Raw genomic sequence first — 13404 nt, forward strand, 5'->3', positions numbered from 1 at the left:
ATCATTTCATGTACAATATGTGTCTTGGTCCATTTAAGCTTCTGTAACAAAACACCACAGGCTGGGTAATTTATAAACAACCAAAACCTATCTCTCATAGCTGTGGAGGCTAGAAGCCTAAGATCAGGGTAGCAGCACTGTCCAGTGAGGGTCCTGTTCTGGTCACACACTTCTCCTTGCATCCTCACATGGTAGAAGGGGCCAGGAAGCAGTGTGGGATCTCCTTTATAAGGGCACTAATCCCACTGATGAGGGCTCCACCCTCATGACCTAATCACTTCCCAAAGGCCCCACCTACAAATACCCTTGGGAATTAGGACTTCAACATATGAATTTTGAGGGGACACAAACATTCAGATCAGACCATGGCAATATGTAAATATATTTTTTCATTCTCACAAACATTAGCGTTAAACTTTGGTTTTTCAGGTTAATAATTATGTTAGGCTTCTGACAATAAAAGTACCAAAAGTCAAGCCAGAGTTCTCCCATTATTCATAGAAATAGTGAAAAATAATTCATAGAAGCAGTACAGAATAATAAATCTCCCCTTTGGCTTAAATACCTATTTTGTTTTTCAGATTTCACAAAACTTTAACCGAGGAAACTTCACCTCCAAGAATTTGATTATAGCACCTTGATTTCTTATGAAATATAGTCACTGGTAGAGGAACTGCACCAAAATATGAGTCATTCCTTTTTCATACTTATGCTTTACTTTTATATAGCACCTCATAATTATTTATTTTTCTTTTCTCCCTTTTATGGTATTTTCATATAAGATTATGAAACATAATATTTACTAATATTTACTTAGCACTTGCTGAGACAGTCACTATATTATGCACTCTTCATGAGTCATCTTTTAGATTTGCTTGGAAAAACACTTTGAGCAAAGTAATAATATAATTATCATTTTTCAGATAGGGAACTGGGGATAATCTTTTAAGTTACATAACCAGGAATACAGAACCGGTAAGTGGTAGAACTTGTATTTAAACCGAGCTCTATCTGATGCCAGAATACTTGCTTTTAACCACTCTATAACCCTGACTCTACGTTCAGGAAAAGGTCCTATGATGAAGGCACGTTCGTGTATCCTAGCACTACTCTATTTCCAGTAGGTCATGATGTCATGTTAGGAACACAGTAGAGTTACAACCAGGTGATGAAATGGCACCAGGAAAATGTATTTATAAGTTGACCTTCTTTTAAAACACAGAGGCACACACATGTATGCCTATACACGTTCAGTACCCAGCAATAGAATAACTCAGTTTATTACCAAAGTAACTGATGTTATGGATCATCATTCTTACTAGGATATATTAATATTATTATTATGTGTGGAAGGATACAGGTGACATGTTTTCTTTATATATTAATGTGTTACATGAATTTGCACATTTCTATGAGGTAGAAGATGGGTATCATTATTCTCATGTTACATAATGGTTACACAGTTTATTATAGGCACAGAGCTAGGAAATATCCAAAATATCAATCAAGTTTGTGTATCTTAATGCAGAAAAATTCAAAGTACTTTTTATTATGTCATACTGGAAGGATGGGAGAAAGGCATACAAATTCCAAACATGTAGAGAACAATCTATGTATTGTCAGTTTAGATTTCTTAAAATTGATCCCCTAATCCTTCTAATTCTTTTCTCTTTAGTTAAACTGGTATATAAAAAGAGATGTTACTTTTATTGAAATAATGATAAAAATGCCTTGTGAGTCCTATGGATTTTTTGTATAAATTATGATATCATTTCCCTAGAGAATTCAAAATAATGGTGAATAAGGGATCCAGTATTATTTAGCTAATATATACTTGATATAATTCCTGGTACACATAACTAAGAGGAAGCATTCACAAAGACAAATATTGTTGTATCGTCTACCTGGAAGAGAAGCAAATCTCCAGTCTCTCCCTTAAAATATTTATTAACTTACGGTTCCATGACTTTAATTGTCAGTTACATTATATGGGCATATCTTGAGTATTTGGTCTGGCAAATTACTATTTCCACATATTTGTAGGAATCAAACTATTACAGGGACTTATGACTAGAAAGATTACTTCAAATAAACTTAATATTGTGATTCGTGAATCTCTACAAACCAAGTATCTAAATATGAATGAACTAATATGTTTTCATTTTTGCCACAAAGTACACATAAACTGAAATTACTGAACAAAGATTGATATTCTTTACTGATGGTAGATATTACTCAAGGGTTTATGTATTTTACTTTCAGAGAAGAGGATTTTCAGTATATTATCAACCAGATAAAACTAGAATAAGTTAAGACTTATAAAGGTATTCATTACTGCAAAACCATTGTATTAAAAGTTTTAATACTTCCAACCTAAATTTCTATAGCTAAAATGAGGTTTCTATATTTTGGGTGAAATGTTCTCTTATCCCAATGGGATTAACATATACCCACTACTATATATAAAATAGATAACCAACAAGGGCCTGCTGTATAGCACAGCACAGGGAACTATATTCAATATCTTGTAATAACCTATAAGGGAAAAGAACCTGAAAAATTATATGTATAATATATATAATTTGTTAACCTTCATAGCTTCATGATAAGAGACTATTTCTCTCTTGTTTAGATTGAATTATTTCTTTTTCTAAAAAAAATTAGAGTATAGTTAATTTACAATGTCGTGTTATCAATAGTTTCAGGTGTACAGCACAGTGATTTAGTTATATACATATATAAATAATTCAATCTAAACAAGAGAGAAATAGTCTCTTATCGTGAAGCTATGAAGGTTAACCAAATTGTTTTGATATCACTCTTCTACAGTACTGTTTTGGAACAAATGTGAATGAATATTTACATTTTTTATTGAATTTAAGTGTGAGATGATTGCATAGCTTGGCACTCAGAATTGTGTGTAAGGCATTGACTGCGCCTCCATAATTTATATTCACTTTTAAAGGATCTTGTTGGATCTGACTCCTGACCTTACTTAACTTGGTAATTTAAATTCTATTAGTTTGGAAGCCAGCGACACATGCATGTTGTAGCTGAAGCTCAAACTTCCATTCACAGACAGGAAACACAGCAGGATTCCTAAACATGGCTCTTATGCAGAATAAAATGCAGGAAGCTGTCCCTTTGCATGTGCATGCTTTAGAAAGTAAGGCTTTCTGCTTTGAACCGTGTTTCAGTTCATATGATTTCCTGGTATGAAAAGCAACAATTTTGAAACAGGAAACTTTTGGCTCCTAAGGACCTATAATCAAAGGAAAGCTTCTTACTTTAAAATCAGATTTAGTAGTAAAAGAGTAGATCAAAATAGACTTTATGAATATGTTCATTGTTTTTCCCTCCTATGGAGAATAGCCTGATTTAAGTTTTCTTTGTGATTCTAGAATACATTTGTGAAATACTAATATTTACAACACAGTTTCACTTAGAACACTGAGAACAGTTCCTGAAATATATTGTAATATTTCCATCAGAAAACATTTTATGTGGTGAATAATTAATGCATGAATTAAATAAAATGTACTTTTTGTTTTCCTCTGGGTCATATGAGCAAATAAAAAATTTCACATTTTATAAAGTTCAGGCCAATGCCTTCTTTAGAAAGAGCAGTAAATTTAAAACCTTAAAAAAGATTATTAATTCCAAAAATAAAACAACTTTTATAATCCTTATTTAAATTTCATGTGAAATACTAGGAGCAAATTGAGAAAAGTCCATTACATTGACTTTATTTGAATAAAGTTATAAAATATCTAGTTCTTTTGCTTGTGGTTTCAAACAACTCTATGCTAGTAGTCATTTGATAAGATAACTCTGATACATAAAAAATTAAATTATTTTTATAAAGAAACTTATATTGGAGGATGCAAGGATATTTTATCTGGTTCAAATATAAGTTCAAAAAACATATTTTCTAATTTTTTTGTAGCAGAAAATTAGTATCAATGATTATGATTTTGCTATTTCTGTAAAAACTCTCATGAGATATATAATTATATTAAGATATTAGCAAAAAATAAGAATATAACTCCAGGCTACATGATTCCTAAAATATCTAATTACCAATATGCATTTCTTTTAAAGTCTCAAATATCCATCAGTGTGGAAGAGTGGGAAGACACCAAAGATGCCAAAGAGCAAGGTCACCACCGAAGTAACCACCGCAACTCAACATCCAGTGACCAGTCCGACCATCCCCTGCTAAGGAGGAAGAGCATGCAGTGGGCCCGAAGACTGAGCAGAAAAGGTCCCAAACACTCCGGTAAAACAGCTGAGAAAATAACCCAGCAGCGCCTGAACCTCTACAGGAGGTCAGAAAGACAAGAGCTTGCTGAACTTGTGAAAAATAGAATGAAACACTTGGGTCTTTCTACAGTGGGATATGGTATGCTCTTTACAAGTATTGTATGATGTGGACTTGTGATTTCTTGCAGTTAGTTGTAACAGAGTTGGCTCTAATTTAGTAACTGAAGAATCGCATTTTTGTTTCACAGGTCAGTTTGAAGGGACTAGTAACACATGTCTAATCTCCTAGAGACAATTATAATGTTAAAAAGAGAGCGCTGAAATTTTTAAGTATTTGCTCAGGTCTCTAGACACTGTGTTGAACCCATTACAAGAATTATCTTAATTTTAATTTTCACAAAAAATCTTCCATTTTAGATATAAGGAAACTAAGTCAAGTAACTTGCTAATTAGCTTGTTAATAGCCTGACTGAGATTTGTATCCAGTTCTGTCTGGCCCCAAAGTCTGTTTTACACACACACACACACACACACACACACACCACATTTTATTTTAGGGCCTGGGATAAAATAAATTTGTGGCATTGGCAAGTAACTAAATGGATGAGCCACAGATGAACCAAAATGTTTCTATAAAATTTGTTCAGTTTGCTGTGATCCAGAAACAAAGAATCTTCAAAAGCTTTCATCTGAAGCTCAAATAGTGCTTAACCTCATACAGTGCAGATGTGTCCCAATGATTGTTATGCTCTTATGTTGATATATGATCGTAATATATATATATTGCATATAGCACAGCTTAAATAAATAATGCAAAGACAATTTTAAAATATGTCATTTATCACTATAAGAATTTTATTTAAAGGAAATTTAGTCAACATATGAGAAAATCAAATAATAAATAAGGCGTTTTAGTTTGTTATATATATATATACATATATATGTATATATATATATACATAACTTGGGTAAATCAGGAGCTAAGATGTCAGTATCATGTAGGTTTTAAGGGTAACATAGAATAAATGCCGTATTTGCCCCCATCTCATCTTTATTATTAAAGTCTCAACTTGAAACAGTGTACATAGGGAGAAATTTTAATCATTGAACTGGATGGAGTTTAAAAGAAGTTATCTGTGTTTCTTTGAACAAGAAGACGAAGCATATTTACTGAGTACCTAATCTATGCCAGGAATTGTGTTAGGTGCTTTATGTATATTTTCTTATTACTCCTTATAAACACTGATTAGATGTGTGTCCCATTTTGCCCTTCAAGAAGTTGAAGTTCGAGAGGTAAAGATCTTGCTCGAGGACATAAACTTGAAATATGTTGAAGTCAGGATTCCATAGGTACTTGAAATTCATAATTATATTTCACTTACTTAAAATGTAGTACAGACTCATTCATGACGAATAATTTTAATATAAGCACAAAAGGTCTTATATTGAGGCAAATTAAGAGAAAAAAGTCTTAATTTAAAAATTATGTTAGGAGCTCTTTGCCAATTTAATGACATGAAGTATGATTGTACTTCTTAGTCCTATAATTACATGTGCTTTTTCTAGTTATTCAGGTATTTTTTTTCTTTTTTTTTTAAAGTTCTAGTATGTGTTTATCCATCCAAGTTCCAGCTGTGTTTCATGACCATTATAACCCCAGGCTGGTCCTGAAGGCAGTGTGGCAAATAATAGTTTGACTCTGAGAGACACAAGATGCGTGAACTGACTGCATGGGAGAATCATCAGGAAAGCATATTATGTTATTGCTAATAAAATTTCTATCAGTTACCTTACATTTAGCCATTCTCTTTTTTTAATGTAAATTTATTAATTTAATTCTCATGCTAATTCTTACAGGAAGGAAGAACAGACACTGTCCACCGTTTTTTCTCTTTTCTTTCCTTCTTTCTCTCTCCATCCATTCTATCCATCTATCTACCCATAGATCCATCAATCCGTTCTAAGTCCTGTATTGGGACCCTCCAACAACATAGCGATTATGAAAACAGGATTTGGAATCTAATGCATCATGGGCCTCTGAACTTCTCCATTTATTCCTAACTCACAATAATTCATCCATTCAACAGATATTATTAGGTTGCCTTCTTAGTGTCAGGCACTGTTCCAGGTACTCGGAATAGACCAATGACCTATTCAGACAAGACCTCTGCATTTATGGAATTTATATTCTAGTGTCAGCTGGTAGATTTGTTGTATTATTTAACTTCTCAAGGCCATTTTCTGATTTCTGAAATAGAAATAATAATACCTATGTTGTAGGTTTTGTTGTGAAGGACAAATGGGATAATGAATAATAATGTGCTTAGCCCAGAACTGGCATTCAGCTAATCCCACAGATCTACCATGTATCTGTCTAAGTACTGTGTGTCTGTCTGTGCTTTATACATAAAAAAAGTAATTTTTTTTTGCCCACCTCAAAAAACAAATAAACAAACACATTTTGCACCCTTGGGAGCAATGTTGTCTTCAAGCAGAATACATGCTATGAGACAATTATTGTTTTACATGTTTGCCTTTCTTTTTTGGGGAAAAAGGAAATGTCTTACTCATTCTTTAATCTTTGTATCCCTAAACCAATTACACATTTCCTGACACATAGGAACCCAGTAGCTGCATGTTGATTGCATGAACAAATGGAGTGATTACAGATGAGAAAACTGGGTCTCAAATATAAACGACTTACTTGGATCTCCCAACCTAGTATACACTCAAGTCAGTCCTTTAACTTGTGACCTTTGACTCCATATATTTTTGTGTGTCCACTGGACCACTTATTTTTCCTACATTAGTGTCAATATTTTGTAGCACTTTACAGATTTGAAATATTTTTAAGTGCTTTATACACAATGCATGATGATTGATTTAACCACGAGTCATAATCTGATTTTTCTTGAGTAGGTGTCGCCTGATTCAAGAGAATGAATAGATTTCTTTTGACCTATTGGATATGAGACAGAAAGGAGAGAAAAGGGAATCAAAAGATGACTTTTGAGGGTTCTAGCTGGAGCAAGTAAGTGCATGGTGGTGACATTCACTGAGCTTAGAAGAAGAGGAATACTTTGGGGTGAAGATAATACATTTAATTTGAGTGCCTGGAAGACTTCAAATGGATAATGATCCATAAGAGGCTAGATTTCTGCTGTCCGGTGCTCAAGAAGAGCAAATGAGATGTGTATATAGACTTGGGAGTCACCAGCCTATCGATTTTGAGTAAGGTCATAGAAGTAGATGGAATAACCCCAGGTGAAGGACTACAAGAGAACTCTAGAAAATACATTCCTGGAATGTTAAGGGAAGAATTATTTTCTTTATAAAACAAGAGGCTGAAGTGTCTAGAACTGAATTACCCAAAAGATGTGTCATAGCACAATAATATGCTATCAGTCGGTTACATGTTTTATTGTTACATTGATTCTTTATACCTTTCAAAGGCCAGGTGGGGCCTGGGTTGGTCAGAAGCTGGTCACTTCTAGTCATAAGCAGGTTTGTCTGCTACCCCAATGTAATATAAAGTTGTATGTCCTATGTGTTTTATGGTATGAAAAAAATGTTGAAATTTTGCAGTAGAGAATGGGAGGGAATGATTAATAGTGCAGAAAGTATAGTGATATGTCATTGCTGACCTTGGTGAGGATAGTATCAGTTGGATAGCATGTGTGAAAGCCAGATTTGAGTAGCGTTAGGATGAATTAAGATCTAGATATAGTGGATTTCATATATTAGGGACCTCAAGATATTGAAAATTTAGTCTTCTGTCTTATTGCTCCATGATCTATTGTTTCCATTGCCAAAGTCATATCACGGTACAAGACGTATGTTGAAATTCCATCCAGGAGGAAGGAGGCAGAGACCAGAGAAGAAAGTGTTGTCTCCTCAATTAAAAGATGTTACTAAGTAGTTGTGTACACCATTTCCACTATGTCCCGTTGGCAAGCAAGTGTGTTTCATTTTCAGTGGCCTGAATCTAATATTTAGGAAGACAAGGCAAATGTCTTTTGAAAGACAACTATTCTCTGACTCAGTGGATGTTTTTTAAGAAATGTCATTGTGAAGGAGAGGTGAAAAATCTGGAAGAATCTGGATGAGAAAGTAGAGAGGGAAGAGGGACTATTTTTCTTTTATTTTTTTTTTTAAGGTCAGAGAGGTAAGAGCATGTTTAAATAACATTAAGCCACCAGTGGAGAAGTTGAAAGAAAATATAGGAAAGATATCACAGTCGGAGCCCTTGCTTAGATATTTGGAAGTGAGGAAAAGATGACTATTTTAAAATGCATAAACAGGTAGGTATTTTGACAGGAAGTTGAGTAATATTTCATGTGATAGTTAAGAGGTATAATCATCTGTTGAGAATGATGGCAAGAGTGGAAGGGTGAGTGTTTTAAAAATAAGCCAGAATGTTTGCAGCTTCAGAGGAAAAGGTGTCCTTTCTGCCCGAGACTAACCTTTCTGTCTTATTCTTGATTAAAAAAAATTTTAATATAGAAAATTTCAAGCATGAATAAATGTAGAAAGAAAAGTATAATGAACCCACGTATACTCATTTTACTGCTTCAACAATTATCAACTCATGGCCTATTTTCTTCCATGTATATGCCCACCAATTTCCTTCATGTCTCATATTGATTTCAGGTAAATTTCAGACCTCATATATTTCAGTAGATACTGAAATATATAGATAGTAGATCTATCATTTAAGTACTAGTTTAAAAAATATAGCCACCTACAATTTTCACACTTAAAAATAATTTTAATATCATCGAGTGTTCACTTGTTCAAATTTCCAGTGACCTCACAAATGTCATAAATTTTTTAGACTTTATTTAAATTAGGATTAATGAAGGTCTGTGCATGGAGATGGGTGACAAGTTTGTTAAATCATTTTTAATTTCCCTCATTTTGTATTTTTCCTACTGCAATCTATTTCTTGAAGAAACTCACTCTCTGTCCTGCAGTTTCCTAGACTCTGAATTTCCACTCTAAGTTGGCCTATTCTATATCCTGCCTTTTCTTTTTTTAACCATTTTTTGTTATTACTATGAACTCCTAGATTTAAATGTATTTTATATGTTTTAATCCGTATGTTATTAGATTATTCATCATGTTGTTCTAAATATGGCCAGTGGGAGCTTCTTCAGATAGCCTCCTGGGTCCTTTTGTCATGACATCAACTGTCTGTGATCGACTTCCCTTGCTCTCTGTAGGACTAAATGCTCCCCACCTAAAATAAGCCATCCCTCCAAGGATCCTGTCTCTTTTAGTGGGAAATGGTATTTCAAGATTATAACCAAGTTTCAGAGATGTTCATTTTTACTGTGTTTGTCACTTTATCTGAGTTTTTCAGTCAAGAGCTAAAAGATTAGGTAGATAGATGATAGATAGATAGATAGATGATAGATAGACAGTTGATAGATAGATAGATGATAGATAGATAGGTAAACTATTTCACCAGTTCATATGGATACTTACAATTAAAATGCAGGCTATAGGGATTTTATTTAACTTTTCCTGTCCTATATCTGTACTTTCTTTTTCCTACACCTAGATTACTGCTTGTCAATAACAATAGAAATGATTGAATTATAAAAAATCATATGGTATATTTTCACAGTATATATAAAACAGTCTCAGAATATAATATAATGTGAATATTAACACTATAATTGCTAAAAATGCATTTTTATGCATTCTTTACTTTATAGACTAGCCCAATAGCGATGTTTAGTAAAACTATTCTAAGTCTTGGAAAAGTTCTTCTTGATGTGGTTATACTATCAATTGGATATAAATTTAGACTCATTTCTGTTTTCAGTGTTTAAGAATTGCTTTTTCTAAAATTTAATTTTGTTTTTTAGTTATGTAAACTATGTACACAGTCCAAAGAGAAATATTTAATACAAGTTATATTCAAAGAAATTTAACATCTGTCCCTGTCACTGCCACACAATCTCCTTCTCCTCCGTGAGTAACCTTTTTTAACTTTATGGTTTATCCTTCCATTTTTAATTATAAATTTAAAAATATATATGGTAGCATGATATGTTTCTTTCTTTTTTTTCCCACATTACTTCTTTCACTTAACAGTACATCCTGGAGATCACTGATTTAGTAGAATATAGAAATAGTTATTTCTTTTTATAGCTGCCTAATGCTCCATTGTATAAATGTATCTTAGTCTATTAAGCTAGTCCTTTCTGTCTTTTCTAATTACAAAGTCTTGCAATTAATAGGCATATGCCTACATCTTTCTGTGTTTTTTCTCAGTGTGTCTTTGGGATGGATATCTAAAAGTGAGATTACTGGATTAAAGATTAAATGTGTATATATATATATAAAATTTTGCTATTGGAAAAATTTTCCTCCTTAAATATGTATGATTTTGCGTTTCTGCCAGAAAAGTATGAGAGACCATTTTCTCAAAACCTTGCCAACAGAATGTGTTGTTAGACTTTTGCATGTTTTGCCAATCTAATAGATTTTTTTAAGTGGTTTCTCAGCATGCCTTCTTATTCTGATGAGGTCAAACATCCTTTCATGTGGTTAAGAGTCATTTTTAGGGAATTATTCATATCTAGCCAATTTTTATAGATTTATTTTTTGTTCTTAATATTTTTAGAGGTGCTTATGTATTAGGTAAATTAGAACTATGGATATTAATGGCAAATATTCCTTTCTCATCTTAGTCTTTTTCCTTTACTTTTATTATTTTATATTTTCATCCAATTTTTAAATTATTTGCATGATTACTGATCAATTTTAAGTAATAGGAACATATTTCTCTCTTCCAGTTTAGAGAGAAATTCTTCTATTTTTTTTTTCATTACTTATTTGGTTTCACATTTTGCATCTAAATATCCCATCTGTTTGGAATTTATCCTGGTATATATGGTGAGCAAGGGAACACAGTTTTGTATTATCTAAGATATTTTTTCATATTTAGTTATACAATACCACTTATTAAAATGCACACCCCATTCTATTGTTTTTTAGATCCTGTTTTAGCAGATCCTAAATTTGTACTTGTTATTGGGTCTATTTCTATACTTTCTGTCATGTTACAATGGTCTGTCTGCCTCTTCTGACAAAAACACCTACTGTTTTAATTGGAGTCTTTGATATCTGGTAGGGCTAGGAGCACTGCACTCTTCTTTTTCAATATTTGCCTAGCTATATTTGGATGCTGCTTCTTCTGAATTAATTTTATAATTAACTTGTTTGCTTCAGATGAAAAGAAAGGATTCTTTTCCCATGCTTTTAATCCTACTTCTTCCTGGCTCCTTCATATCCAGATTCTGTCATCTAATCCCACTCTTTCCTAATCTTTCATGTTTCTCCCTTTCCTTTCTCTTAGTTCCTCTTCCAAGGAAATCAGGTCTCCTTCCCATAATCCCAACAGAAACACACATGCACACACACGTGCATGCACACACACGTGCACACACATACACCCTTTAGTCTTCACCTTTTCTCTTGTGTTTTCTTTTATCTACTAATTACATTCCATGTCTGCGCATTATTACCTCACATTTACTCTCCACACATTTCTCCTTCTCTACCCCTTTTCTGAGAACACTGTCACATACAAAGGATTCTTATTTTCCCTGCTCTATCTACGGCAATATCCTTTCCTGGATCCTCTTTCTCTGTCCTCTTTCTGAATTTAGCTTTCAACTAAGTGTTTGCATGAAAATCACTTCAAATGATCAAACTTGTAGAACAATGCTGCTTTATAAGTGATAGATTAGAAAAGTTATTTTTATACTATTTAAAGAAAAACTTAATTATATCTCAAATAGTAGGAAATCATAAAGAAACACTGAAAAAAATGCTTAAAATCTAAAAAGTCACTAACAATATTTGATAATTAACCATGCTTGCTGAAGGCATGGATTACCTCTCACTTGTTTTTTATAGTATTCAATTCCAAAAGAAAGGTAATTCTTAAAAACCAGGGGATAACATTTTTAATATTTCCTGACATGCCTATCTCTACAGATTAGGTTGAAATACTATAAATGCTTGTGCATGTATTAACTAAGATAAACATATACCTATCCCCCAAAAGACATTAATGAGATAACAGGTATATAATCCCTCACTTGCAATTTTAAAATCCAAAATTTCTGAAGACTGAATTTTTAAGCAGGTTTGACACTAAAACTTGTATAAATGCTGAACCTTATCCAAACTTCTTGAAACTCTTTGTATCCTTTATCAGATTTATTGTGAATATTCATATGTTTGCTACAGAAATATGAAATTGTCTGTTGCTTCAGGCCCAACTGAGTGTATTACATGAACTACATTATGTGCCCAATATTACTTTCTAAATCTAAAATATTCAGTTCTGGTACACATCTGGCCCCAGGGGTTTGGGAGACAGAATTTGAGGACCTGCCTGTCTTGGGAAATTAAATAACATGAGAATCTACAAATTCTGCCTGCTTTTCATTGAAATTTGTTTGAAAACATCTTCGATATAACTTTAAAAACTTACTGACTTCAAAGATCATGGCATTATATACTAACTGGCCATGTGTCCTTTGGTAAGTCACTGTGTCCCTGAATTTCATGTTCTTCAACCATCAAATAAGGGTAATCAGGTCTTCCGAAGGGGTGAGATATGAAATAATAGAATGCATGTGACAAAAGATTTTTCAGTCTATAAACTGTGCTGCAAATATATAGTTATTATTTTCTTTCTGTTAATAACTGGCATTATTCTTCAACAATCTATTTGGCTTTCATAGTCACTAAGAACTATTCTTAAACACTGTTAACAGACTGTTAATGATTAGCACTTAGAATGATGCATATTTTTAATATTCAATATTTATATTATAAGATTTTGTATTATATAAAATAGAATATATTTTCATATTATAAATCGGCAAGTAAGTGTTCCTGGTGTGACCGCTGCTACAGATTCTAGCTGATTTTGACATGGTTTATTTTACGTTTCATACTGTTAGTAAATGAGGGAATGCCATGGGGGGAAAAAATGAAATCCTTTTAAGTGACAAAGAGTAACTTCCAGTTAGACATGGCTTTCATTACATCCACCAGGAAGCCTTAGTTTCTTTGTTAAAATTCAAATTTGTTAAAATTTGTCAAATTCATAAT

General features: G+C 32.8%; 1 protein-coding gene across 4 annotated transcripts in view; it reads left to right on the top strand.

Annotated features, from left to right (window-relative positions):
* The window catches only part of KCNT2 (potassium sodium-activated channel subfamily T member 2), a 372171-nt gene that overhangs the window by 341550 nt on the left and 17217 nt on the right, over positions 1-13404 (top strand). For all 4 annotated transcript variants that reach the window (XM_073800193.1, XM_073800198.1, XM_073800201.1 and 1 more), the window contains one exon: positions 4102-4402. In XM_073800193.1, the coding sequence (XP_073656294.1) occupies positions 4102-4402 (301 nt within the window). The remainder of the gene's footprint in view (positions 1-4101; positions 4403-13404) is intronic.

This window comes from Tursiops truncatus, chromosome 1 (assembly GCF_011762595.2).
Source record: "Tursiops truncatus isolate mTurTru1 chromosome 1, mTurTru1.mat.Y, whole genome shotgun sequence".
In the NCBI taxonomy this organism is placed as follows: Eukaryota; Metazoa; Chordata; class Mammalia; order Artiodactyla; family Delphinidae; genus Tursiops; species Tursiops truncatus.